This window comes from Enhydra lutris, unplaced genomic scaffold, assembly GCF_002288905.1.
Source record: "Enhydra lutris kenyoni isolate GAN:26980312 unplaced genomic scaffold, ASM228890v2 scaffoldscaffold24, whole genome shotgun sequence".
In the NCBI taxonomy this organism is placed as follows: Eukaryota; Metazoa; Chordata; class Mammalia; order Carnivora; family Mustelidae; genus Enhydra; species Enhydra lutris.
The window spans coordinates 12,205,482-12,232,446 of record NW_019154108.1 but is presented as its reverse complement, the minus strand read 5'-3'; the positions used below and the strand labels follow the sequence as shown (position 1 = coordinate 12,232,446).

Genomic DNA, 26,965 nt, shown 5'->3' with positions numbered 1-26,965 from the left:
ACACCTAGAAGTAAACAAAACCATCCGCCAAAGACTCCGCAGACCTGCTGAAATATGTGCACACACTCTAGGAATAAAATAGACAGCTGCAGTCACACAACATGATGGATGCCATTCTCTAAATAAGGAACAGGAGAAAAGCCAATCTTCAGAATTTTTAACAGCCACAAAGCTGAAGTGAGAAAAAGGGAGACAGGCGGAAGCCTGCAAGGCAAGCCAGGGCAGTTGATAAGCAGAAAAGCAATGTTCTTCTTGGATCGGAATAATGTAGCTTCGTCAGCTAGCTTTCTTCACTCCAGCTGAAACACAGTTTTGGAATTTGTGAATCATGAGGGCAGAGCAGGTTTGGGTGAGTTACGGTGGAGTGGGCAATGTGGGAGGCCCAGAAGGCTGCAGTAACACTTTGAGCCCCTGAGAGATGAAGGACAGAGCAATACAGAGAAAAAGAAAGGGCCTCTGGGGAATGGGGTCTGTTCCTTTTCCCAAGGACAAGACACCTATGCTGAAATTCTGTCCGGTCCTCCCTCGCTAGGCTCCGCCCCCACCGCCAGCTCAGAGCAGAAAGATGAGAGCGTGGGGAATGCGTGGAAAGAGGCTTCATCCTGCGGGCACGACCTGGGACATGGACATACTGTATGATCATCACAGCCACACACAGTGAGAATAGGGTGCAGCTGATCCTCCACCAAAACTTGGACTTCCTCTAAGAGACGGACACCAAACGAAGTACAGGCCCTTGGTGGTGAGAGGTGTTAGGCTCCAGTGTCACTAGATTCATGGTGGATCCACCACTTAGTGGGAATCGTTTCTAAATTCTGACTCTCCCTTCGGAAGACCTCTCTTACAGCCAGCAGTCTGTCAACCCAGAAACCTCCAGAGCGCTAAGACAGCAGAACACCTCCAGATGCCGGACATCAAATGGGAAGGCCAGCAGCGACTGTGGACACCGCCCTTGTCCTCTCCAGACCTCCCATCCTGGGGATCCCACTCCCCGCTCCTGATTCTGGTGCTCCTGGGACCCTCCTCTCTGCCCTCCCTGCCCACGCTGACACGAATACTTCTGAAGTTCGGAGCCCTATGTGTCAGTGGATGTTTGCCCGAAGTCCCCAGTCAGAGCTCTGGATGAGGTCTCACAATGTCAGTGCCACAAACCTGGGTTGGGTTTTATAATATCAATAATACAGAAGACAACTACAGCTATCCTTACGCCACTTAATTCAGTCCTCCACAGAAAAATAACAAGGTAGATCAGAAACCAGTATTTTGTGTAGACAGCTATGCAAGATTAAACAGAATGCCTTTTTAGGCAGACATTTATCTCAATAGACTGAGGAGAGTATGACTGTGGCCAAGATCACAGACTTTGGAGTCAGATAAACCCGAGTTTAAATCTGGTCTCTGCCACTTGTTATCTTCAGGCAGTCAGCTTCGAACATTTCCACTGAAGCTAACCATTAGTGTATATTTTCTTACCTGCCATCTTATTTTTGAAATATATTAATCGAATTGTCTCCAACCCTAAAAGGTTTAATGATCCTTCACTGTTTAAGGGTCGAACCTAAAATAATAAAAAAATAAAATTAGTACTTCAATAAAACTTTCAAATGAAATCATAAAACTCCTGGCCTATTTAGAAAGCACACACTATCGAGACCTTCCATCTATCCTTCCTCTTCAAAATACAGCTCTCTCAGAAAATCAACAAAAAATTAACATTAATTCTGATGGGAAATAGGTATAAAATTATCTAATTTGAACCAGAAAGTTATAATGACTACATTTTAAAGGAAGAATATTCTGGGGGGGAAAAATAGCAGAAATGCATTTAAATCTTAATTAAATCCATTAGTGACTAAATCTTTATACTAAGAAGATATCATTGTAGCTACTTTAGGAATGGGATTAGAATTATATTATATATATATGATACATAATATATATTAGAATTATATGTCCATATATGACAGAGTATCAGAGTGTAACTGTATCACTGGGGATGGGGGGGCTGTCAGTTAATGGTGACAGAGCAACTGCTCACGTACACAGAACAGATGAATAGAGCCCCTACCTCACACCACACATCAAACACCAACTCTACAGGGAGTAAGGACATAAATGTAACAGTCACATCCTTCAAACTTTTGGAATAAAGGTCCTATCTTTAAGACCCTGAGTTACAAAAGTTTCCTAACAGAAAAAAAGATAAGCTTAAAGGATAAGAATGCTATATATACCGACATGAAAATTTGTAACAATAACCCCTGAAACTAGTAATACACTATATATGTTAACTAACTTAAATTTAAATAAAATCTAAAAAAAAATTTATAACAGTGTTTTCAGAAAAATAATATAATTTATTGTTACTAAAGTAAATGTTGAACAAAATACTTAATCAAAATGGATAGGTCACAAATGAAGATTTAACCCACATTTACTAACTCAATATTTACAATACATAAAGAATTTCAATAAATTAATTAAAAAAAGAAGCCAAACAAAAATAAGCAAAAAGCATAGCTAGGGTTTCACAGAAAAAGAAATAAGAATGAATAAACATAGAAAGATTAGGGACATGCAAATTAAGGCTTCGATGAGATAGCTTTTACAACCACTGATAATGGTTATAAGACTATGAATTCTGAGAATGGCAAGGTCAGAGAAGATGTGGATCTGCAAGAAATCTTCTGTCCTGCCGGGGGGAATATGAATCAGTACGACGACTCTGGAAAATAATGACACTATCTTATAAAGTTGAACCCCTGCCTTCTTTGCCTTCAGGATTCAAGCCTGCATCCCATTATGTGAAAAGCAGTTATAAGAAAGAGTGACAGCGTTCTCCCTCAGAATTCCTGAGGTAGAAGGTGACACTGGCATTTTAGGCTGGGGGTAGATTCTAGTCACTCGTTAAGACAATACTCCTATTGATCCAGTGAAACTAAATGGATAAAAAGAGTATGGTATTGAAAAAGCTTGACTTTTGTTCCTAGTGTTTCTCCTCTTAGCTAAATCCTGAATTACCTACTGCCCGAAAATGCTCAGAGTGAAAAACAGCTAACTAGTCACGTTAGTGTTTCACTACACTCAGTAGTGCACTCAGCCCATATTTTCATGTGAAATTACCTTTTTGAGTGGGAGAGTCTGAATCCACTCCATGGAGTTCACATCGAAGATATCAACTGCGTTTTCACTATACACTGAGAGATATGGCGCGTTGTAACCTGCGAAAAGGGAAGGGGGAATAGTGGCTAATTACTTCTAACTCGTAAACCCCAAACATTTTGAAAGATCTACACTAAATAACGTAGAGTGGAATCCCACCCAAATCCTACTCTGTTCATTTAGTAGGCACATCAAAACATTTCTGAGTAGAAGTCAGTCATAAATGAGCAGCTGACATGCTGTGGGTCGGGTCAGACGGTCACTTTAATACAGAAAGATTCTGCTAATACAGATGGCAGAATATTGCCTTCTCCAATAAACGAGTTCTATCAAGGGATGCCATTACGATTTTTTATAAGATTTGATTCCTAAACCAGTTAAGCTACTGACAGCACAATGACTTATAAAGCAATCTTTAGGTGAGACTTGCCATCGCATCTATGAACGCAGGATCATAGGATCACGCACCTGACACAGGTATGTGAGTGGGGCGAATGCTCAGAACTGCTAACTGGAAGAATGAACAGTGACAGATGGTGACACGAGCAAGGAGAGATGAGATGATTAACTTAAGCTGATGTCCTGTATTATATCCCCGGTCGAGCTATTCCTAAGAGCCAGATATCCTGATTCTGACTCCACATTAGAAGTAATACTTCGAATTATTACCTGACCAGGTTACCAAACAGCCTTTATTCCACATATGACACCACAGATAGGAATATGTATTTTAGAAGACACAAAACTTTAAGAATAATTAGGTCTGGGTGGGTAGATTACAAATATTTTTCTTTCTTTTTTTAAATTTAGATTTTTTAACTCTTCAGTAATAAGCATGTATGGCCTTCCTAACTTTTCTTCACTGAATATTTACACTCAACTATATCCTGCCCATCACTCCTCCTACCTGGTTCCAGTGGAAGAGATTTCATACTTCCGGCCCCAAATCCTTCCCCGGGGTTCTGAATTCCATCCTCTCTGGCCTCCTGTATTTACTGTACCGGCAACCTCTCCCTAGTTCCCCAGTTCAGCATTCGAGCATTTTCAAGTATCTTCCACTAAAAACAAAGCATGTGGGCTCAGATACTCCTCCCACAGGCCTGTCCAGAGCTCCGTACTTCTGCTACAGAGAACCAAGAATTCACTGCAACTTTGCACTTGTCATGAATCTTTCCTGGTTCCCACTCTGCGTCAGTAGGGGAAACGGCCTCCCGTGCTGGGTGCTCTATCCTGTCCGCAGCGATGGCATGCCATGAGTATCTGATAATTTACTAATGTCTTAGTATTTCTCGAAAGAGAGCAACAGGCAATCTCAAGTCTCTATCTAGTTAGATAAAAATAAAAAACAGAGAAACACTTCTTACAGATGCTGCGTTACACCTTTACATAACCGATTAAATAATTCACTTAGTAACAACTTCTCCAGTGCGAGTGTCACGAGCTGTTAACGCTCACAAGTGCTGTATTTTGGGGGACCATGAAGATAACTGTTCAGAGTTACTTCAAAATACAACATGGGTTGAAAATCCACCTAAGTAAAATATGCCATAGAAAGATTAGCTTCAACTAGGTACAAGGTAATGTCGAGCCTGCCGGCCGAGGTCTAAGTACAGAGAGTCACTTTAGATCAACAACCTAATTGACACTTTGGCAAAACCTTAAGGGTGACTTTAAAAAACAATCTGTTATTAATAGTGAATATATTTAGGAGATGAGATGGAGGAAAAGGAAAGGGACAAAAAGGTCAAACAGCCAAAATAAGAGAATCTTACAACAAGAGGAAGGATTTGCTGGCCACATCAACTCCTGCTGTCTGGATCTCCGGCCCTGGCAGTCGGTGTATATCCCGATGCTGTTAAAACACAGCAGATACTCTTTACTGGAGATCTCAACGGCGCAGATGGCATCCATGGGCTGATGTGCAATAAATGATAGTGTGTGGTCATTTGAATGGAGCATACTGTACGGACTTCCTTCCCCGTTCAAGGGGTATCTGAGGAATCCCGACTGGAACCCCACACAGAGCTGTTCACTGAAGATCGCCATCCACTGCACGTTATATGGGACTTGAATTTCCTTAAATTTTCTGTGACGGGTCTTGCTCTGAAAGAGTTCGTAACAGAGGACCTGCCTTTTCATAGCCACGCACAGACATGTGAGAGCTCCATGGCACACTTTGCCAGAAGTTATGGACTGACACCCTTTAGTTTCTGCCAGCTTATAAAAATCAGTCTCTCGTCCGTCAAAAGCTGACATGGGAAAAAGTCGCACGTGACGATTTCGTCCTGAGATCACAGCAACGAGCTGATCATTTGGAATGAGTTCAATCTGATGTATCTTCTTATTGTCACCAACTCTAATAATTTCTATGCAAAGAAATGATAATAAATGCAGAATAATGTTTTATTTGTTAATCATATCCCAATTACACTCAAAACGATATATCAACTTACAATAGAGACACAGATACATCCAGAAGAATGAGCTCTGAATCAGTGCAGAGAAAGAGGAAGGTATAATTATACCCATTATAAGGTAACTGCACATGCCTAAAGTGAAGTGTTAAATTCAGCACCATGATTTCTGGCAACCAAGGCAAAGTGTCCCTGTGTGATAAAGCAGGCCACATCTGTAGGAAAAAAACCTTTTACTGGCACTAAATTCTCAGGAACTTTACCACGGTGCTCCTATTTTAAAAACAGTAAGGCATATTTCACTAAAGGTATTTCTTTCTCTCTTTTTTTTTTTTAGAAAGAGAGCGAGCACACACATGTGTGTGCACAAGCAGTGGGGAGGGGCTGAGAGAGAGAATCTCAAGCAGGCTCCACGAGCACGGACCTCCAAGGATCCCCAAGGATCAGGAGATCATGACCTGAGCTGAAGCCAAGAGCTGGGGGTTGAACCAACTATGCCCCCCAGGCGCCCCTGAAGGTACCTCTATGGGTAACAAACAGACGCAGTTTAAATGCAGTGTTTTCCCAAGATCTCACTTGATCTGAAGATAGGACACTAGCAAACTAGTTCTTTTTTATTTCACTCAGTATTTTACTTCTCCCTGGGAAAAAAAAATCTGTGTATTAAGTGTGGGGGAAAAACACCCCCAACATGAACACATTTTAAGGACCGCTACCTCTTCAAACACTAACAAAGCAAGAACAAATCAAGCTGTATCTTTCACAGCCATCTCTAGGCATGCCACCTGAGTCTGCGCAGGAGAGCTGATAAATAAACGACAAAAGAAACACAACACATACGTGCAAGTTTAAGAACTCAGGAGAACTGAAGAATTTTAAAGGATATCTTTTGATTCATAAACACATCAAATTAGGTGTGGAAAATTTCAATTACAGAATACAGAAGAGCAAATCCTATTCTTTTTAGTATTTAGAATCTAGAGTCCAGAATTGTCCAACAATATCTGGTTGGACATTACTCTGCATTAATTAACTTTCTCTTACCATCTTTGGTCACGTGAACAACAAACAACCCTTCTTCATTGCCCAGAGCTATCCTTTCATGATCTATGGAAGACATGAATACGAAACACTGTTAATAGGTAAAACTATGAAAAACTAATAGAACAAAACAGATAATAAATTTGTACAAAAAACTGAAATAAGTAACTTAAAAATTGCAATAACAATTTGTACTGTAAAATCTCCTTTCAGATGACAGTGGTAAATGTTATCTCAGGTCTTTTTTTAGCGGAATAATCATTAGTATATCCATACTTAGAAAAAGTAGTAAATGTTTATTCAATAAAGGGTGAAAAAAATTAAAAACCTAGTTTGTTAGCACCCTGGGCCTATTCTGTTTCTTGTTTTGGGAGGGAAAAATTGTGGAAGGCATAACCCTACTAATTAGCTTTTCCTTATTTATTAGCAAGTAACAGAAGAGTTGGATAGGTATATAAGAAGACAAAAATTTAAACCTCCAGACACATAAACTGCCATTTTTTGAGGGCATTTGATATGCAGGGCACCCTGTGTCATGTGTCTCGCCTTCCAGAAGCTTCCCCATCACTTCTTTGAGGTAACTGGAACCCCATCTTACCTAGAAACTTACGCTTTAAGAAGTTAAGCAACTTGTTCTAAGTCTCACAGCAGAAAATAGATTGTTATAGGTTAATCTTCAGCACTGTGGCTTTTTCAGAAGAAAATGCACTTGGGAATTCCCCTTTACCGAAAACACATTCTCAGCGGCCTCGCTCATTCAGCGGACCTTTCCTGCACACCCGGAGCAGCACACAGGGGACACACTGGACACTGGGGTTTCCTAGCTGTAAGCCAGCTCTGCTCACACGGTAGGTTAGTCAGTAACTAGAGTAACACAGTCAATGGGCAAGTCCGTACCTATGATGGCAGCCGCCTGGGTTGTTTTAATGAGGGGCAGAGTGCTGTCATAAGCCTCCTTGGGAACATAGACTGAGCGGTCTCTGAATTTGTTTTTCTTCAAAATCTTGTGCAGCTCGCTGAGCACGCCCACCCACTTGTTCCTCTCGCTCTCACTCTCCGCGAGCATCAGGACCGAACACCTGCTGTCAGACGCTGAGAGCTGGGAAGCCGTGACCTAGGACAGTTCAATCAGCCTGTGTTAGAAAACAGACACCCTGCACTAGCACGCCGATGCCAGCGGACCAGGCTCTGGCCAACAACATGAGCATTCATCAGATGACATCTTTACAGGAGGTCAGCTCTCCTCATCAGGAGAATAACTAGTTTTCACCTCAGAATTCAGGACAAAGCAAAGGTAGCAGATACCGGTACTATCCGGCTGGCTAGCTAGATACCATTTTAAATGTTAGTAACCATTTTTTAATTTTCTTTGCTATCAAGTGCCAGGATGCCATCACTGAGAAATGCCTTATCCATACTCACACATCAACTGCCGCTGGCATTGACTGAGCAATACCTGAGCAGTGATCAGAATATGTTGCGAAGTACGAGTTGGGTATTGCTATTAGATCCTGATTTTACATACAAAAATACTCTGGCGCAGAGACTCACGGTCTCCAAGCATGTCCTCCCAGATGGGGATCGGGGGTCCATGCTCAGAAGCATTACACCAAACCAACTTCCAACTTGCTTTAAAAAGTCAGCAATAACATTCTGTTACTTCATAATATAACTCACATTATTTGAGAGACGATCAGATCATTTGAGTTGGTATTTACATGAAAATTTATCACTATACACATAGTACTTACAATCAGAACAGACTGTATGGATCCCCCCCCTTAAAAGTGCTTTAAACAGCAGTGACCACAAAGTCCCACTACGTGAATCAGCTCCAGGCAAGTGGGCCTCTTTAGGCTCCGTTGGTGACTTTCCCAGATACAAGATTCAAAGACAATCACTTAGCATATGGGCATAACATTAGGGCGGTGGTCTTTTTTTTTTTTAAACCTCTATTGTCTTAATTCACCAATTCAAGATTGCCCTGTGGCAAGACAAACGGCTTCCAAAGTTGCCTACCAACAATTCTTCTTAGGGAACTCTACTCCTCAAGCTCTGGAGTCTATTTCCCCTCCCCTTACATCCAGGCTGGCCCCAGGACCTGCTCTGACCAACAGGATGCACAGGAGGTGCTCCTGGTTTGGCCTGGTCCTTAAAAGAAAAGTCCTTAAAAGAAAGGTCCTTAAAAGAAAGGTTTTCTTGCAGACCAGCCCCATAGAAGTCAGCCGGATGACTGAATGAGAGGTCACATGCAGAACTTTCAGAGAGAGCGTGGAGATGAGCACGGAGATGGCCTGGCTCCCAGACGGCAGCAAGGCCCCAGATACAGGAGCAAGGTCATTTCGGATATTCTAGCCTCAAATGAGCCGAATGTAGCCACAGGAGTGATCCTAGTCGACCCCACTCAAACTGGATAGCTGATCCAGAGAACGGTAAAAAATAAGTCATTACTGGTTTCAGCTACTAAGTTTTGGAGTAGTTGTTACAAAGCAATAGAAATAAAATATCAATTTTCTAAATGAGGTTTTAAAAAGAAACCTCTTCTTCAAAAACTTGAGAAACCTCACACTTATTCAACTTATATTTTTTTGGAAAGTGAATTGTGGCTCGAAAGTAACACCCAAGATGAATCCTATTTTAGAAGCCAAATATTCATGCTTTCTACAGGTGTTTGACTAATGAAATATTTACTTAGCACTAACTGACTGCACAGTCCAGTACTGGACGGTATAAGACACATTAAGGAATGCAGGATTTGGTATTTCCTAGTAAGCTTACGACCTATATGGAGAGACAAAATACATATTCAGTAAGAACACTTAATTCAGTGATCAAATTACAGCACACACACTCACTCTGAATATACAGGGTATATCTTTTCGACTTGCATGAATAACATCAGAGGCCAAGACTGAACTCACAGAAAATTCTTCATCCCTGAAGGAAAAATGAAACATTAGAAGTCAGTGTATGTGTTGTGTTCAGGGTGTACCTTCAAATAACACACACGGGGCAATCCTCAAAACTTCATTGCACAAAACATCCAAACTGAACTAAAAAAAAATAATTTTCCTGCCATTGTAATGGATGGGGCCGAGAGTAATCTCTCAGGAATAACTTAGCAGTGGCCATTACACAACAGCTGGCAATGACTGCTGGCTCCAGTCACAAGGCCAGCACCAGTACATGCAGACGAGGGATCTGAACCCTCCAGAACAACGCACCCTCTTGCCTCCTGCAACCCAGCTCATGAGTCTACAATGTAGCATATCTGACATTTCACTATTCTGTCAACACCTGAAACAGAACTCCTCCACAATAATTTACTCCTTGTGACTTCCTAAGTCTTAGTGCCATCAATCTCTTGGTCTGGGAGACTTGATGTCTTAGTCTTGTCTTTGCTTCTTCTATCTTTCTACAGCGAGTCCCTGGGCAGGCTCTGTCGGACTTTCATTGCTAAAGTTTCCTGCATCAACCTCCCTGCATTCCGCATCTGTGGGGAAGAGGCCGTGTCTGAGGTGCCGTATGAAATGCCATCGTGTGCCATGGCTGGAAACTCCTGCTCTGAGCGTGGGAGGAAGAGCTGGAGGGAGGCCCGTGTGGGAGTCATCAGCACAGAGGTGGCAGCTGAAGCTCTGGGGGCTCCTGAGTTCTCCCAGGGGAGTGCAGGAGTTACAAGAACAGGTAAAGGAGAGCACTCCATGGGGCGGGGAAGAGGCTGCAGAGTGAGACCAGAACTATTCCGGAGATGTACTCATTCAGGTGTTTCCCGACTCACTATGTACTCTAAGAGCCTATCTGATGTTGGGATTTGTACTCCCCTTCCTCATGTTGGAATTAGGATCCACACCTTCAGGTAATAGCTAAACACCACACATTAGGCCCCCGTTAGGCAGGCCATCTCATGGTGGTCTTTTGGATTCAAACTTTGCTCCTTTTCCCTGAGCCTGGGCCCCAACTCACTCAACACACATCAACCTGTCGTATAATGACACCTTGCTTCCTGGTTTTAATGACATCACTCTGGCAATATTAGTACATAAGTTTATCAATATGAGATTAGATTTAAATAAAAGTATGGCAATGTAACTGGATGAAAAACTAGACACTTTTTTATTCCCATGTCACAAACGTACAAATATTTTCACTTTCGAAAGCTCACCTCATGTCAATCACCTGACTGACCACGACACTGGGCTGAGAGGCTTTTCCTTCAGCAACATCGTACAGGAACAGTTTAAAGTCGCAAACCACAGCCAGTGCTCTTTGCCACCCTTTCTTCACTCCAGCCGGCTTTGGGATCTTTGGGGAAACAGAAACAACTCAAACTGAAATGTCAATCATGGCCTCTTCGTTACCTCCGTAGCTGAACGATGGGAACCTAAAGACAACGTACACGCATCCCAACTGCCGCTCTTGGGGGGTCAAGCAGAGATGGAACGCACAGACCACTGATGACGTGAGAAACTGTAAGAACACATTCTCCAAATACTGTACGCCTCTTTATTCTACAAAGTTTTTAAGTTTCGCTAGTAATTCATTAAAATAGCATTCATGGATTTCTTTCTCGGTAGCATCAAAGCCACATTTGGGAGTATGATGAAATGCAGCTTACACGTTAAATGCTATTCAGGATTACAAGTAAGAGAACAGCCTGATAGGATCTCACACTTTATAAGCATACGCTATCTCCCCAGGAAGACCAGGTGCCAAAGACTCCTTTACGGAGATATGAACACCTGGTCATTACAAGATAAGGACAGTACAGAAAACTATAAGAGATTTTGGAATTTATTTCCAAGCAAAGTCCAGGTTTTTGTTTTCAAATCACTCTGGATGAAATAAGATTATTTGCCTAATTTTATTTGCCTAATTTTCTGTCAAGGAGTCTATTTGTGAGGCGCCTGGACTTTATTTTCAGTCATTAATTAACCTTAAAAGATTAATCTAAACCCAACCTAATCATACTTACCCTGACATGACCTTCGTATGCTGTTCCTATGCCCTTCTGTGGATCTATCCCCAGAGGACCTTTTGTTTGCTCAGGCGGGACTGGACAAGCAGTTGGAGCTTTGTTCACACAAGTTATATGACATGAGAATCCACACACTTTGGAAGAGGGGGGAAAAACAATGTTCAATAAAAATTCACTTCTACAAAAAGACAATACTGAGCGCTCATTACATACAAGGGGCTATGTCAGATGAATGCTTATCTGCGGCTTTGTTTTAAAGAAACTGTTTTGTCATTTGGGGAGCTGATTCATTTGCTTACTAATAAGAATTTCAATGAGAAATTGTAAAGATTTTTATTATTGTAGTATTATTATTCTTTATTAACATTAGTAATCAAGAGCAGCAAATACATAGGGAAAAAAAAATCTAATCTTGTGCATACAACAGTTGATTTAAACTTGGCATCCCAAAAAGTAGTTTCTGGAGTTCTCTCTAACGCTTCTTCTCACTGCAACTTGGTATCTGCCCTGAGAGTTTCTCTTGCCAGGGTCACTAATGGACACGAAATTACCCGACATCTTTGCAATATCTGGCAAACCTTATAATCCTTCTTTTTGAAAATGAAACTGTTCCATGATTAAAGACGTACAAATTAAGGATAAACTTTAGGAGTTGTTAGTTTCACTACGGATACTTCAGCTATGACCAAGATCATAACAATGGTTAACCTCATTGACTGCATTTAATTTTTCTGTTAACAATCTAAGAGAGCTACAGTTACTATTTATATATGACTTGCCCTGGGTTACAGGACTCATAAGTGGCATTGCTGGAATTCAAACCCTAGCATTTGGGGTCAGAGCCCAACCCCCCAGCCACCAACCACACTGCCATGATACTTCTACCTGATATGCACATGATGAACTTGAGACTGTAAGAAACAGGATAAACAAAAATAAATGTCTAAGTTTTACCAAGACTTGGCTGGGTGACAAAATATGTAGGGCTGCAGGGTGGCTCAGTCAGTTAAGCCTCCGACTCCTGATTTCAGCTCAGGTCATGATCTCAGGGTCATGGGATTGAATCCCATAACGGGCTCTGCACTCAGGGTGGAATCTGCTGGAGAGTCCCTCTTCCTCTGCCCCTCCCCCCACCCACTCTCTTTCCATAAAATAAAATCTTAAAAAAAAAGTTAAAATATTTAAGCTTGTTGGAAGGGGCTGCAGACTAAGAATATTCATTTCGACACTTCCTACTCTAAGGGCCGGTCCTAGAGAATATTTGGGAAAGATTAAGAGAGGAGTTGAAGGGATACCATCACGGGAATGCATGCACACAGGAAAATGTACCATACACCCACTGATGGGCATTATGAAACCACCAGAGGGCCAAGACGAAGTGGTACTGTGAAAACTACCATAAGACATCTTGCTCACAAGTAGAGTGTCTAACAAGTTATAAACTGTTTTACTAATAGGCAAAAATCTCACCTACAAACAGCAGTGGAAGCAACAAAATAATTGTTCTATACAGGATCTAATTTTAATCCATCAGGAAGAAGTGAACATGACAGGAATCTTTGGAGGCTGTAACCACATTACCAGAATATTTATGGAAGCCCAGGCAGAGTCTACCGTGGCCCCACAGGGTATAGGGTAGGGTTCTAAGGCTCTGCAGGAAAGACAGGCACAATTTCACAACATGAGACTTTAGAAGGGGGCTTGGGGAAACTTCAAAAACCCCCACCATGTAATTGCAAATGATTCTGATGCATAAGAAATGATAAGGGCCCTAAAGGCAGGTAGCTAGCTATCCAGGGTTCTTTCTGATAAACAGATTTTAAAATGACATGTATTTTTATTTTATTTTTTTTAAAGATTTATTTATTTTAGAGACACAGAGTGCTGGGGGAGGGGCAGAGGGAGAGAAAGAGAGAGAATCTCTAGCAGACTCTCCACTGAGTGTGGAGTTTGCTGCAAGGCTTGATCCCAGGACCCTGAGAACATGACCTGAGCCAAAAACCAAGAGTCAGATGCTTAACCAACTGAGCCATCAAGGCACCCCTAAAAATGACGTTTGTAAGTACTGGCTAAATCCCAAATGGGACAAGGCTAAAAAATTGCACAAATTCTCTCCTTTGGTTTCCATCACACCTTCTTGGTCAATGACACAGGCCGTTCCTTTTTCAGATTACTTTATTGTCTTTACCTTTTACCTTCCCTGAGCTGTTTCTTAAGGCTCTGTCCTCACACCTGCACTCTTTTCATTCTGTGTGTTTCCAGGAAAACGCCATTCCCATTCATCACTTTGTATGCTCATAACTTTCAAATCTACTTTTCAACCCAAGAGCATTGCTTTGGCTCTAAACTCATGCATCTACAAGACTAGTTGAGATGATGCAATCTGGATCTTTTGCTTTGACTGTGAGAGCTCATCAAACATAGAATGCACTGCATTAAGATGCCATTAACACCCCCTTAATTCAAAGTATTCAAAGTGATCAAATACAGACTAACTACAAGCACATTCTACAAGGGGAACACCTGCTTCTGATGTGGCCTGATGACCTTCCCCTCAAAGTCCCTTCCAACCCTAAGGGCTAAGAAATGGAAACTAATATTAGAATTTGAACTAGCAACTATTTTACCTTTCTTATAAGATATATTAGTAAATGATACACAAGGCATTGTTATAGTGATAAATTTCATTTGATTAGAAAAAGTATATTCCCAAATAAGGTACTATAAATAAATATACTATAAATAAAATAAACTATTCCCAAATAGTGTGCCCCATTATAATTATTTAAGTCATTTACATTTCAGAAGTCCTAGGAAAAATAAAGTGGTGCCCAGACAAATATACTTCGTTTTCTGTTCAAGTGACCCCTGATCTCCCATCTCTCAGAATGTGAGCTCCAAGAGGGCAGGCTCTCAGTCTTTTTCCCCATCCACGACTACACTGCAGTGTCTAGAAGTATAGCACAGGAATTCCATGAACTCTCGATGGATGAATCAATGAGTCAACAAGTGGTAAGGAAAATCCAATGATACAAATATTGGGAATAAAGTATCCTTTTGAGGCAAAGTGGCAGACAGTTAAAATTTCTGGAAAGATACTGAACTGCCTACTTTTGAAGAATGATTTCTCTTATTAGAGAAATTAAGCAAGGTGGAAGTTAAATGAACAGATTCAAGGATAACTTTTATGTCTTCTGTCACTCAGCTTAATGCTTTCCCAGAACCACATATTCACCCAAATAACGAAACAAAGATGAATGAGCCACAATGACAGAAGTCTCCCCTGGAAAATGTTTCTAGGGGCCATCTAGTTCCTCCCCTGTTAACATGCAGCAAGGTGCTTGCTTTATTATCTGTACTCCTGTTACCAGAAAGAGCAGAACCAGCAGACACTTACATACTGTTTAAGGGGAATAAAGCTACGTGATTACAGTTTAGGGAACCAACACTAGGATTCTAACATTACACTCTCTTGCCATTTTGTTCTTACCTTCACAGGAACAGCCCTGTCTTATCAAACCCACCATCAGAGAGGTGCACTGGTGACATCTGGTAGGGGTAGTGAAAGATTTGACAAAAAACTGATGGGTCTTGCGCTGTAAAACAAAGGGATAAAAAACACCGATTATTAAAAACATCAATTAGTTAAAGGATTTCCGTACTGTGAATCTCTGGGCCCCACTCGAGTTACCAGGATGTTTTCTAAACAGAAGTAGAATGAATTATTTTCATTTCTCACATCTTTCCGTAATTTATGCTCTTTGCATATTTTTATTAGGCGATATAGAGCTAGGTTATGCTAAAAATAATATAAGAAGTGACATGGTAATTAATTGTTCTTGAATGCCATTTGAAAAGTTATGAACTGCAGCTTTTTATTTTTGCTCACAGATTTTGATTCAGGATTTTTACAAATTCTTCAAATTATTCTTCACCAAAGAGTTAAATGAAATGTTACGTATTTATATCTTTACAAATACAGAAATTTAATATGCTTTTATACCTTCTTAGGAAGAACAAAGAGCAACTGAAAATTCTTGTCCCTGCTATAAAGCAAGTATTTTATTCTATGGGACCAAGAACAAAGAACATGTTTAATGAATCTGTTTCCTCCATTGGAAGCAAGTGGTATTCTTCAGTAGATAAACACACACGCACATTATTCTAGAGATAGATAGCAGCCTGGAACTTCTTGTTGCGAACCCACTAAAGTTCTCTGAGTCTTGTCTGTCCGATCTGGTGGTAAGTCCATGTGGACTGCAGCTCTCCAGAACATCCTCTCCTCTCCAAATTAACCCTTAGAACGCTTTAATAATACATGAATTGTAATAACCATTCTTTCACTGTGCTGTGTGAGCCTAGGGACAAAATACTTATCTGTCTTACTTTCCTCATTCTATAAAATCGGATCAGTAACAGTTACCTGGATGGATATGTGAACATAAAGCGTTTCGAACAGTGCTGGAAGAGTGAGCATTCAGAACATAGTTACTTACTTTTGAAAACAAATTTGGCTACTAATTTATTTTATATGTGTGACTGATTTAAACTAGTAAGATCCCTATTCTATTCCAATAATATGTGAATTCTGATGACATACTGTTTGAAGTAGTAGTTATTTTAGTTGAGACCAACTTATATTAAAAACCTAAAGGGACTAATCAGAGTCACCTGGGTGGCTCAGTCAGTTGAGTGACTCTTGATTTTGGCTCAGCTCATAATGCCAAGGTCATGAGATTGAGGCCCACATCAGGCTCCGCACTCAGCATGAAGTCTGCTTGAGATTCTCTTCCTCTCCCTTTACACCTCCTTACACTAGTTTCTCTCTAAAATAAATAAATAAAATCTTAAAAAAACAAACACACAAACAAAACCTAAAGGGTTCTGGCGCCTGGGTGGCTCAGGTGGTTATGTATGTGCCTTCGGCTCAGGTCATGATCCTGGGATCGAGCCCCATGGGGCTCTCTGCTCAGTGGGGAGTCTGCTTCCTCCTCTCTTCCTCCCCCCGTTCATGCTTTCTCTCTCTCTCTCTCAAATACACAAAGTCTTACAAAAAAAAAAAAAAAAAAAGCCAAAGTAAAGGGGCCATTCAAAGCTTTAAAATTTAAAAATAAATTCTGGGGGTGCCTGGGTGGCTCACACATTAAGTGTCTGCCTTCAGCTCAGGTCATGATCCCAGGGTCCCGGGATCAATCCCCACGTTGGGCTCCCTTCTTGGCAGGAAGCCTACTTCTCCCTCTGCCTCTCCCCCTGCTTGTGTTCCCTCTTTCGCACTCTCTCTGTCAAATAAATAAATAAAATCTTAAAAAAAAAAAACAAAAAAGAGGGTTGATGGGGGGAGGGGGGTTGGGAGGGGGGGTGGGGTTATGGACATTGGGGAGGGTATGTGCTATGGTAAGTGCTGTGAAGTGTGTAAACCTGGCGATTCACAGACCTGTACCCCTGGGGATAAAAATATATGTTTATAAAAACAAAACAAAACAAAACCAAAAAAAAACCAGAATTCGGGACACCTGGGTGGCTCAGTTGGTTAAGTGTTTGCCTTTGGCTCAGGTCGTGATCCCAGCATCCTGGGATCAAGTCCTGCATTGGGCTCCTTGCTCAGCAGGGAGTCTGCTTCTCCTTCTATTACCTCTCTCTCTCTGACAAATAAAAATGAAAATCTTTAAAAATATATATAAAAATTTTTTAAAAAATTCTTCTCTTCTCAAATGGGATATGTTATTTAAATGCCACAAAAGCTTCGAAGCAGCACTAGGATCTGACTCTACCGCATCTAGAACACAGATCGCCCTCAGACCAACTGTAAAATTGCTCCTGGGTGGCCTGACCCCTGACCAACGAGCGGCCACTGTGCCAGTGCTCCACGTGCATCATCTCATTTAATGGACATAATATCCCTGTAAAGACAGGTAATATTGCCTCATGCAGGTAAAGGAAATGAGACTCAGTTACTCATGGATACATAGTTAATGGTAGAATTAAAATTCAAGCCTACATCTGTCTGATTCTGCCATCTCTCAGAGTTTGATCATTTAAAAACATGCAGAATATGTTCCTTAAGAAACCTGAAAACTACACAAGACATGGTTAGGTCAAGACTAGGGGCCTCCATGTCTGTAATAAAAACACAAGTACCCAGTTTGCTAATATCATATAAAATACTGCTCAGTATTTTTCCTGTATACCAAGGTTTACTCTCATTTTTTTGCTCTTTGAGGAACTATCCAAAGTAAAATTTTTAGCACTTTTTTCAATTGCTCAAAATTATGGCAAAATGCAAAGTTAGTCTACTGATTGCTCTGGAAGCTTTTATCATAACAAGAAAACTGATCAATGGCTTAAGAGAGGCAACTTCCTTCTTTCTTCTAAGGGATAACACACAGGTCTGGAGTATCAGTACTAATAACTATGGCCACAACAAACCTTAACAGTAATTCTTGACAATACCCATGAAATTGCTGACAAAACACATTATACACTGACCTACCCTCCAAGAGGTCTACTCAGGATGTCGTAATTTTAACCGAGTATGCTGGGGAACAAAAATGCTTTCTTAGAGCACTATTCAACTAACCAGCCAATCAACTGGTAGGTGCTGATTAAAGTGTGGGAGGGGGTAGGAGATACTACCAAAGAGTAAGGGGTCCATGTTTCACTGATCTCAAAGAAGGACAGTATAAAACAACGTAATTAAAGATAATGATTCTGATGGCACTGACCTCTAGGCATTACACTGTAGGATTTTGTATTTATTTGGTTTTGGTGGAGTAGAGAGGAACAGTAACAGAGAGATACATGGATCCACTCCTAGGGTCCAGATTACTTGCCTTTCGATCTTTCTAAGATCCCCTTCTGCCTCCTGGTCAGTATTTAAACTCTAATACTTATCCAAAGGGTAGTTTGAAGAGGAGAAAATTAGGAGGAAAAAAATCTAGGGAAGGGGGCATTAAACCTAAAGCATGGACCCAGGTTAGAGTTTTTGGATTTTGTGATCATTTGGAGTAAACTGAGAATTAACTATAAACTCGATATTCAAAAAGGTGGACAGAAGAGTGCTGGGTGGCTCAGTCGGTTAAGCGTCTGCCCTCAGTTCAGTTTGTGATCCTGGAATCCCAGGACTAAGCCCCACACTGGGCTCCCTGCTTGGTGGGGAGTCTGCGTCTGCCTCTCCCTGTACTCCTCCCTGACTACTGCTCATGCTCTCTCTCACTCACTGTCAGATAAATAAATAAAATCATTTTTTTTTAAAAAAAGGTGGACAGGGGGCGCCTGGGTGGCTCAGTGGATTAAGCCGCTGCCTTCAGCTCAGGTCGTGATCTCAGGGTCCTGGGATCGAGCCCCGCATCTGCCTCAGCATCCCTACTGAGCAGAGAGCCTGCTTCCCCCTCTCTCTCTGCCTGATTCTTTGCCTACTTGTGATCTCTCTGTCAAATAAATAAAATCTTTAAAAAAAAAAAAAAAAGATGGACAGAAAGAAGGGCTCTCTTCTATTCCAATTTTGTCTGTATTGTGTACTTCAAGCTATCACTGGAGAAGGTAAAAGGTCTTTAACAGAAGCTGGGACAACACAGTAGAACCAATTATGATCCCTGGTAAAAGCTTAACCCTCACTGCTGATAATGAGAATTTTATCACTGATAAATGACAAGAAGTCTTTACCTCATACAAACCCCATGAAGGCACGTGATGTGATGAGCACTGGGTGTTATACACAGCTGATGAATTACTGAACTCTACATTTGAAACTAATGATGTATTATGTATTATATGTTCGCTGATTGAATTTAAATAAAAAAGGATAAAAATAAATTTTTAAAAAGGTTTTTTTTTTCCTTTTAAGCACTTCTAATTATTTTGTCATAATTGTAGACTCACTCCTTCATCTTTTAAAAAACATGAAGTAAATTTTATTTTGAGGGTAGGAGCCTTAGGTGCACAAAACCGAGTTAACCTTTAGTGCACGAAATATCATCACAGAGCTTGGTAGAGGTCCCGTTCTGATTTTATTTTGCCTTATTGCTTTTTCCACCCTTCCCTGATGATTCACTCCCCACCATTCCCCACAAGATCAGACACCCAGTCTAACAGGATTTATACCTGTGTGTGAAGCTGCCTGCTTCTTCATGTCTTTGATGTTACTTTACTTAATTTTTGACAATCTGGTGAGTATAAAGTGATAATTTTAAAATTATTCACTTTTTACTAATGAAGTTGGACATTTCTTCACATGCTTGTTAACCATTAGATTTCTTTTGGGAATTATTTATTCATATCATCTGCCAGTTTTTCCACTGCATTTCTGATTTTTCCATATAGAGTTGTAGGAGTTTCTTACATATTCTAGAAATTAATCCCTTGTTAGTGTTAAACATTGCAAATATCTTTCACTAGGAGTCACTGCCTATTAGCCCCCATTAACAAAGCTTTTGCTGGACGAGCTTCTTTAATTGTGATGTAATAGCATCCAGCAATATTTTCACCTTATGCTCATGATCTGAGATCTTATTTTCATTGCCTAACCACAAAGAATTTCCGATTTTCTCCTATGTATGTTTTTAATTTTTCAAATCATACTAATACCCATACACAGTTCACAAAGTAAAACAGTATCACAATGCTTATAATAAAAACTGAAGCACCCCTCTGCTCTAAGTCCTCTTTCCTAGAGGCAATTTCTTTTAACTTTTGCAGCTGTTTGCCTCCTTCTGTATCTGGGGGGTGGAGGACGGGTGGGCGAGGGAGGCAAGCCCATCCTGCTCTTTTTTGATTTGAGGCATCATATTGACTTCCTGTTATGGAAGTGGAGGACTGTCATATCAGCCACTCCCTTCATGTCCTCAATATTTTCAAAGCACAGTCTTGGGTTAAACTTTACACTTAGCATTCAAGTTATTACGAACTTGGAATTATAATTCAGTGACTCGAGAAGTACATTATGGTCCCATCTTTCTTGCATAATCTTTTGATTTTTCTGAAACTAGTGATGCCGTCCCTCTTTTAAACTTAATTTTCTAGGTCTCTTTCATTAATTAGCCCTAGATTCTCCAAAGGAATGGCAAAATCTCCTTGAATCTATTTACCACGTGGTCAAACAGTGAGGAAAGAAGCCTTCAAGACTCCTCCATCCAGTGTTTATCTAACCTGAAGACTCTGTCCTGGAGCCCTCGGCTTCCCTGGTCCCGACTCAGCTGCAGGCTTCAGTCTTTCTGTCAACAGATCTGTATGCGAGTCTCTCTCCAATGGACTCTATGCCTACTTCTCCATCTCCTCCCTTGTTTTGGTGGAACGCATTTCTTAGTAGTTTACTTAGAAAGCAGAGCAATGGTAACACTTTTAGAAGATTTCCAGTTTCTGAAAATGCTATTATTTCCCCCTAAACTGATTAAACATTTGACAGGGAATAAAAAATCTGTCTCGCAATCACTTTACCTTCCAATTGTCCTTTCCATTTTGCTGTTAAGTATCATGCCATTTTGATCCCTAGTCATTTGAATGTGACATATTTTTTTTTCCTAAAAATTTATTTATTTGAGAGAGAGAAAGCTTGAGCAAGCAGGGGGAAAGGGTAGAGGGACAGAGAAATTCAAGCAGGCACCCTGCTGAGCACAGAGCCCAGTACAGGAGCTCAATCTCAGGACCCTGAGATCATGACCTGAGCAGAAACCAAGAGTTAGGCCCTTAAATGACTGAACCACCCAGGTGCCCTGATGTTTTATCACTTTGGTGGTATATAAAAGTTCTCTACAGTCTTGATATCTTGGAACACTGCAGCGCGCGTGGGCAGTTTGTTACTGGTACACTGTGCAGAAAACTGCTAGGACTCCACAGTCTTGATACGTCCTTCGGTTGCAGAAAGTGTCTGTATTATGTACTGCACAAGTTCCTTCCTTTTCTTTTTTCTCTGTGTTATATTACCAGAACTTCTTTTTCTTGGATATTCATTTCTCACATTTTCCCTATTTTCTATCTATCCTTTTGCAACAAGTTCTAAGAGATTTCTTCAAATTTATGCCCCAACTCTTCTAATGAATTTTTAAACGTTTGTCCTATTTTTAACTTTCAAAGAACTCTTCCTATTTTTCTGGGTATTCCTTTTTGTTTCCTTCTGCTTTGTCATTGCCTCTTTTTCCTTTAGTGAAAATAGGAAATCCTTTTGTTTGTTTGTATCTCTTCTTTTTGCTAGAGGATTTCCTGAAATGTCTCCTGATAGTTGGGAATTTGCTTACATTTATGTGTAAGTCAGTAAAAAAGCTGACTGGAAGGTTTATTCATTTATATTGTGCGTGTGTGTGGGGGTGGGGTGCACGCGCTTGCGCACGCCATCAATGTACACTCAACCATCTCACTAGATTCTCAACTGCCATTATCCCTAAGTCTTTTCTGGGTCATTCAATTTCTTCAGAAACTCCACTGAAATCCCCGAAATCTTCCCAGGATGGGAGGTAAGGAGGGAGATGATAAAGCCAATGGCCAACATTCTGAGAGCTAAGCAGAAGAAAGGGGTTTGGAGCCTCACCTTCAGCTTGCGGACATCTGTAAAATCTCACCACTCCTAGTTCAACACCTCTCCTCTCTCACCAACCTCTGCACCTGGTGTCCTTCAATCTGTGGTCTCTGGTTCAGTTGTTCCACAAAATGAACATACTGCTGAGTTAGGGGTAAGCTGTCTGGTTCTGAGAGCTACAAAAACAGTGCTTTATATGGACTTTGAACCAATTCCCCAACCCATTCTAGACTCCCTTTTTCACTCCTGCTCCTCGAGGTGTCGGGTGCCTTATTATTCTGCTCGATCTGAAACCTGTCCTCTATGTACCCCTCAGGAAGGGCTTGTGGGGACAACAGTTCTTGACTTTTTGTGCATTCTTAATACTTCTCTATGGCTTTTATTTTTGAAGGATGCTTTATTTTCCTTAAAAATCCTAAAATTCTTAAAAATCTTTGACATCTCAAACTCATCAAATTGTTTAAACTATGTGCATTTTTTGGGATATCAATTATATCTCAATAAAGTTGTCAAGAAGTCAGAAAGGGAGAAAAACCCTCAGACTCACACTTTTCTAGGGCATTTTAAAAGTTATTGAGTTGTTTTCTGGCATAGTCTTGCTACTGAAAAGTCTGATGAAAATTTTATTCTTTTCTTCCCCCTTATGTGACTTATTACACTTTTGTCCAATATCCTTTTTCTTTATAGGCCAAGAGCTTACTGGAATATGTTTTCTTTTGTCTGAGTTGATTTTCTTGGCTATGCTGGATGCCTGTGTGGTATGAGTTTCAAGTCTGCTTTATTTTAGAACATTTTCTTGAACACAGATTTTAGTATTTTCTGCTGCTTTCATGGTCTCTATCAGAGAGACTCCTATTATGTAAACACTGGCCCTTCTTTGTTGTTCTTTCCTGTCCATCATTTTTCTTAAATCCTTTTTTTACCTCTTCCCTCATTTCTTTTCTTTTAAAAAAGACTTATTTATTCATTTGGGGGGGGGGGAGAGTGTGTGTGCAAGTGGGAGAAGAAGCAGAGGTAGAGGGAGAGAGAGAATCCGTAAGCTGATTCCCTGCTGAGCATGGAGCGCCACACAGACTTGATCCTACAATCCCCACCCAGATCATGTCCTGAGCCAAAATCAAGAGCTGGACACTTGACTGAGCTATCCAGGCACCCCTTCTCATTTCTTGATCTAACAAAATTTAAAAAATCTTTCCATTTTCTATTTCCATAAGTGATCTGTTTAGTTTATTTACTTCCAAATTCTTATAGGTCAATCTGTATGCTTGCAGTCATATTTCATCTTAATTTCTAATTCTTTCCCTGGATTTTTGTCGCCTTTCTTCAAATCTCACTTTCTCCAACACTCCTATTTCTAAGGTTTGCTATTTCTAATTTTTGTTGTTTCACAGCTTCTATCGTTTCCTTAATTTCTTCTGAAATATTGATTGTAGTTTTTCTTGGTTTTGTAGACATGTGTTTCTGGCACACTTTCATCTTTTAAGATACATTGTTCTCTTTTTGTAGGTGTGAGATTTGACTATGACTGGTTTCCTCCTTTTTAAGTGAAATGACTTTTCCTGTACTTCTACGAGGGAGGAGTGGGCCAGAGTAATTTTTCCAGCTCCATGCCTTTGCATAAAACGATTTTTCAAAATGATCTCATGTTTTCTGAGATCTTCCTCCCCTCTTCTTAATCACCTGAACTTTCTCTTTCCTTTCCTGTCTCGCTCAATTGTGAACCCATTCCCCCCCGACCCTTCTTAGTCTGGGGCTGTGATCTGGAAGGGGGTTCTGATCATCCAGTTTTGAGGACAACTGCAGCACTTCCCACTGTCTTGCCTCCCCTGTCCTCGTCTGTAGGATGGAGCTTGCAAAATCCTCTCGGTTTCTTCTGTTCTTGAGATGCCCAGCAGTGCATACTTGTGTTTTGGCGATTTTCTGGCTCTGGATTTTCATGAATCCCACTTTCTTTAGCAGAGTGTTTAATACCATGGCGAGGGGTGGTGATGGGGGTCTTACAGATGACTTTTTTTTTTTTTTTCTATCAGTTTGTATTTTGAAGTTTGTGGGAAAATCTTCTCATTTACTGTTCAGTCTCATCTGTACTTTTTTTTTTTTTTTTTAAAGTTCTAATACCTACCCAGTTGGTCTGTTTTTATGGAGATTCAGTGAGATTCAAAAACCATGCTGCCACAGAGACCAAGTTCCCAGAATCCTCTACCCTCCACTCACGGGGTTCTAGAGACTGTCAAATATTTTTCATTAATGTTTTAAAATTGTCTTTAAAAAAATGGTACCGATTCACATTTCCATCCTATAATGTGTCACAGTATCCTGGTGATAACAAGGGTATGTATACCACAAAGGTAAAGAGGTAGCTCATTATTACCTTATTCTGCTTTTCTCCAATTTCTCATAAGTCTGAACAGCTTTTCACTCTCAGTCATTTTAAGTTTTCAATGGCCTATGCCTGGCTTTTGGCCATTTAACTATCACATGTTCATCCCCTTGTTTATAACAGCTCTTGATGCATACAGATATTAACCCTCTGTCCTCTGTCCTGCATTTTCTCTACTATATTGTCTGAGAATGTGAATTAAAATCTCCAATCTGCCTCTAACCTACTCCTCCCAAGTTCTCAGTTCTTGTTGTGTATAGGTTAGGGCTTCTTCGTGAGGACCATCCACATTCATGATCATTCTTTATTATTCCCTTTATTAGCAGACAACGTCCTCTTTCGTACCATTCGGTGTTTTACACCTTAAACTCCATATTGCAGTACGTATCTGTGACCTCTGCTTTCCTTTATTTTCTTCCCTTCCATCCACCTTTTGCTTTCAGCCATGCAGCTTCTCACTGGCTCTCACGGTATGCTCCCTCTGGGGAGCCAGCCGCCACTTAGGAAGATTGTGGCTGTCATATGGACAGATCCTGAGCATCAGCTGCCTGTCACGGGAGCGAGCCATCCTGCACGCGCAGCTGAACCTCCCTACATCTGCAGCCTTGGCTCCCAGCGGACCACGGCCACACAGCAGACCCTCTGCGAGAGCTCCCCACTGGAGCCCTTCTCAAATTCATACCCATGAAACTGTGAGCATAATAAAAATTTTCTAAGCCATTAGGATTTGAGGCAACTTATTGCAGCTAAGAGCACCAGGTCACCATGCTTTCCTTTCTTTTCTCTTTCCTGCCTTCATTCAACGAATAGCATTTCCTTACAAATATGACAGTTTACATGCTAGTCTTCTATTTATTCCTTTCAACTTAAGATTCAGACTTGTGCTTACTTTCCTTATCAAGTTACCAATATTTGTTTAAACATTTATATGCTACTACTATGTAAGGTACTGCTCTAAGGTGTTTATAAATATTAAGGTTCTTTAAAACGCCAAAGAATCCAGTGAAATGAATACTATGATTGTACTCATTCCTGATGAGGAAATGGAAGCAAGGAAGAGTAACTTCCTCAAGTTCACACAGCTAATTTGTGACAGTAACTTAGAAGGCCCTGCTAGGAACCCACCACAATAACTACACCATGCTATGCTGTCTCTGTAGCTTCTCCCCAGACAAGAAAATGCTTAAGCTCATCTCACCTGATCCTTACATTTAACCTCCTGTGTTTGTATTTACATTAATTCTGGACAGCTTTGATTATGTATTTCCTTTCTCTTCGACTTTTGTAGAGTGAGGGTGCTTGTTTTTACAGACCATAGCACAGTGCTGTGAGATACTGAGTCACCCTATTTCCCAAGTCTCTCACAGTGGTCTCATAGCTTCCTATCTCCTTTTTTTTTTTTTTTAAGATGCTATTTATTTATTTGAGATAGAGACAGTGACAGAGAGCATGAGAAGGGAGAAGATCAGAGGGAGAAGCAAACTCCTCGTGGAGCTGGGAGCCCGATGCGGGACTCAATCCGGGGACTCCAGGATCATGACCTGAGCCAAAGGCAGTCGCTTAACCAACTGAGCTACCCAGGCATCCTTTATATCTCCTTTTGATGGAGAATTTCCTCCAAGAATATTTACTACCCCCCCCCAAGTTTTACTGAGATATAAGTGACATATAATGTATTAGTTTAAGGTATACACCATCATGGCTTGATACATGCATATAATGCAAAATGATTACCAAAGTTAACATCCATCACCTCATATAGTTGTGATTTTTTTTCTTGTGAGGAGAATGTTTAAGATCTACTCTCTTAGCAAGTTTCAAGTCTCAAATATACAATACGGTGTTGTTAACTATAGTCACCATGTATTGCATTTGTCCACAGAACTTATCTTGTAACTGGAAGTGTGTACCTTTTCCCTCATCTTCCAACCCCACCTCTAGCAACCAATACTCCATTTCTACGAGTTTGAATTTTTAAGATTGTATATATAAGTGAGATCATTATAGTATTTGTCTTTCTCTTATTTAACATAATGCCCTCAAAGTCCATCCATGTCATCACAAATTGCAAGATTTTCCTCTTTCTTATGGCCATACGATAGTCCATTGCGTGTGTGTGTGTGTGTGTGTGTGTGTGTGTATGCGTACCACATTTTCTTCATCCATTCTCTGTCAGTGGATACAAGTTATTCCGCATCTTGACTAATGTAAATAATGCTGCACTGGGCATGGGGGCACATATAATCTCTGAGATAGTAATTTTGTTTCCTTAAGGTATACACCCAGAAGTGGAGTTGTTGGATCATATGGTAGTTTTATTTTTAGTTGTGTGAGGAATCTCTACCCTGTTTTCCCCAGTGGCTGCACCAATTTATACTCCCACCCACAGGGCAATAGAGTTCCCTTTTCTCCATATCCTCGCCAACACCCGGTTATCTCTTTGCCTTTTGGATGGCAGCCATTCTACCACCTCTAATGAGGTGGTA

General features: G+C 40.7%; 1 protein-coding gene across 4 annotated transcripts in view; it reads right to left on the bottom strand.

Annotated features, from left to right (window-relative positions):
* The window catches only part of LOC111150759 (CDC42 binding protein kinase alpha), a 328,384-nt gene that overhangs the window by 15,456 nt on the left and 285,963 nt on the right, over nucleotides 1-26,965 (bottom strand). For all 4 annotated transcript variants that reach the window (XM_022508346.1, XM_022508347.1, XM_022508348.1 and 1 more), the window contains 9 exons: nucleotides 15,083-15,188; nucleotides 11,590-11,726; nucleotides 10,780-10,919; nucleotides 9,473-9,554; nucleotides 7,515-7,731; nucleotides 6,621-6,683; nucleotides 4,935-5,528; nucleotides 3,124-3,221; nucleotides 1,474-1,558 (listed from right to left, as the gene is read on the bottom strand). In XM_022508346.1, the coding sequence (XP_022364054.1) occupies nucleotides 1,474-1,558; nucleotides 3,124-3,221; nucleotides 4,935-5,528; nucleotides 6,621-6,683; nucleotides 7,515-7,731; nucleotides 9,473-9,554; nucleotides 10,780-10,919; nucleotides 11,590-11,726; nucleotides 15,083-15,188 (1,522 nt within the window). The remainder of the gene's footprint in view (nucleotides 1-1,473; nucleotides 1,559-3,123; nucleotides 3,222-4,934; nucleotides 5,529-6,620; nucleotides 6,684-7,514; nucleotides 7,732-9,472; nucleotides 9,555-10,779; nucleotides 10,920-11,589; nucleotides 11,727-15,082; nucleotides 15,189-26,965) is intronic.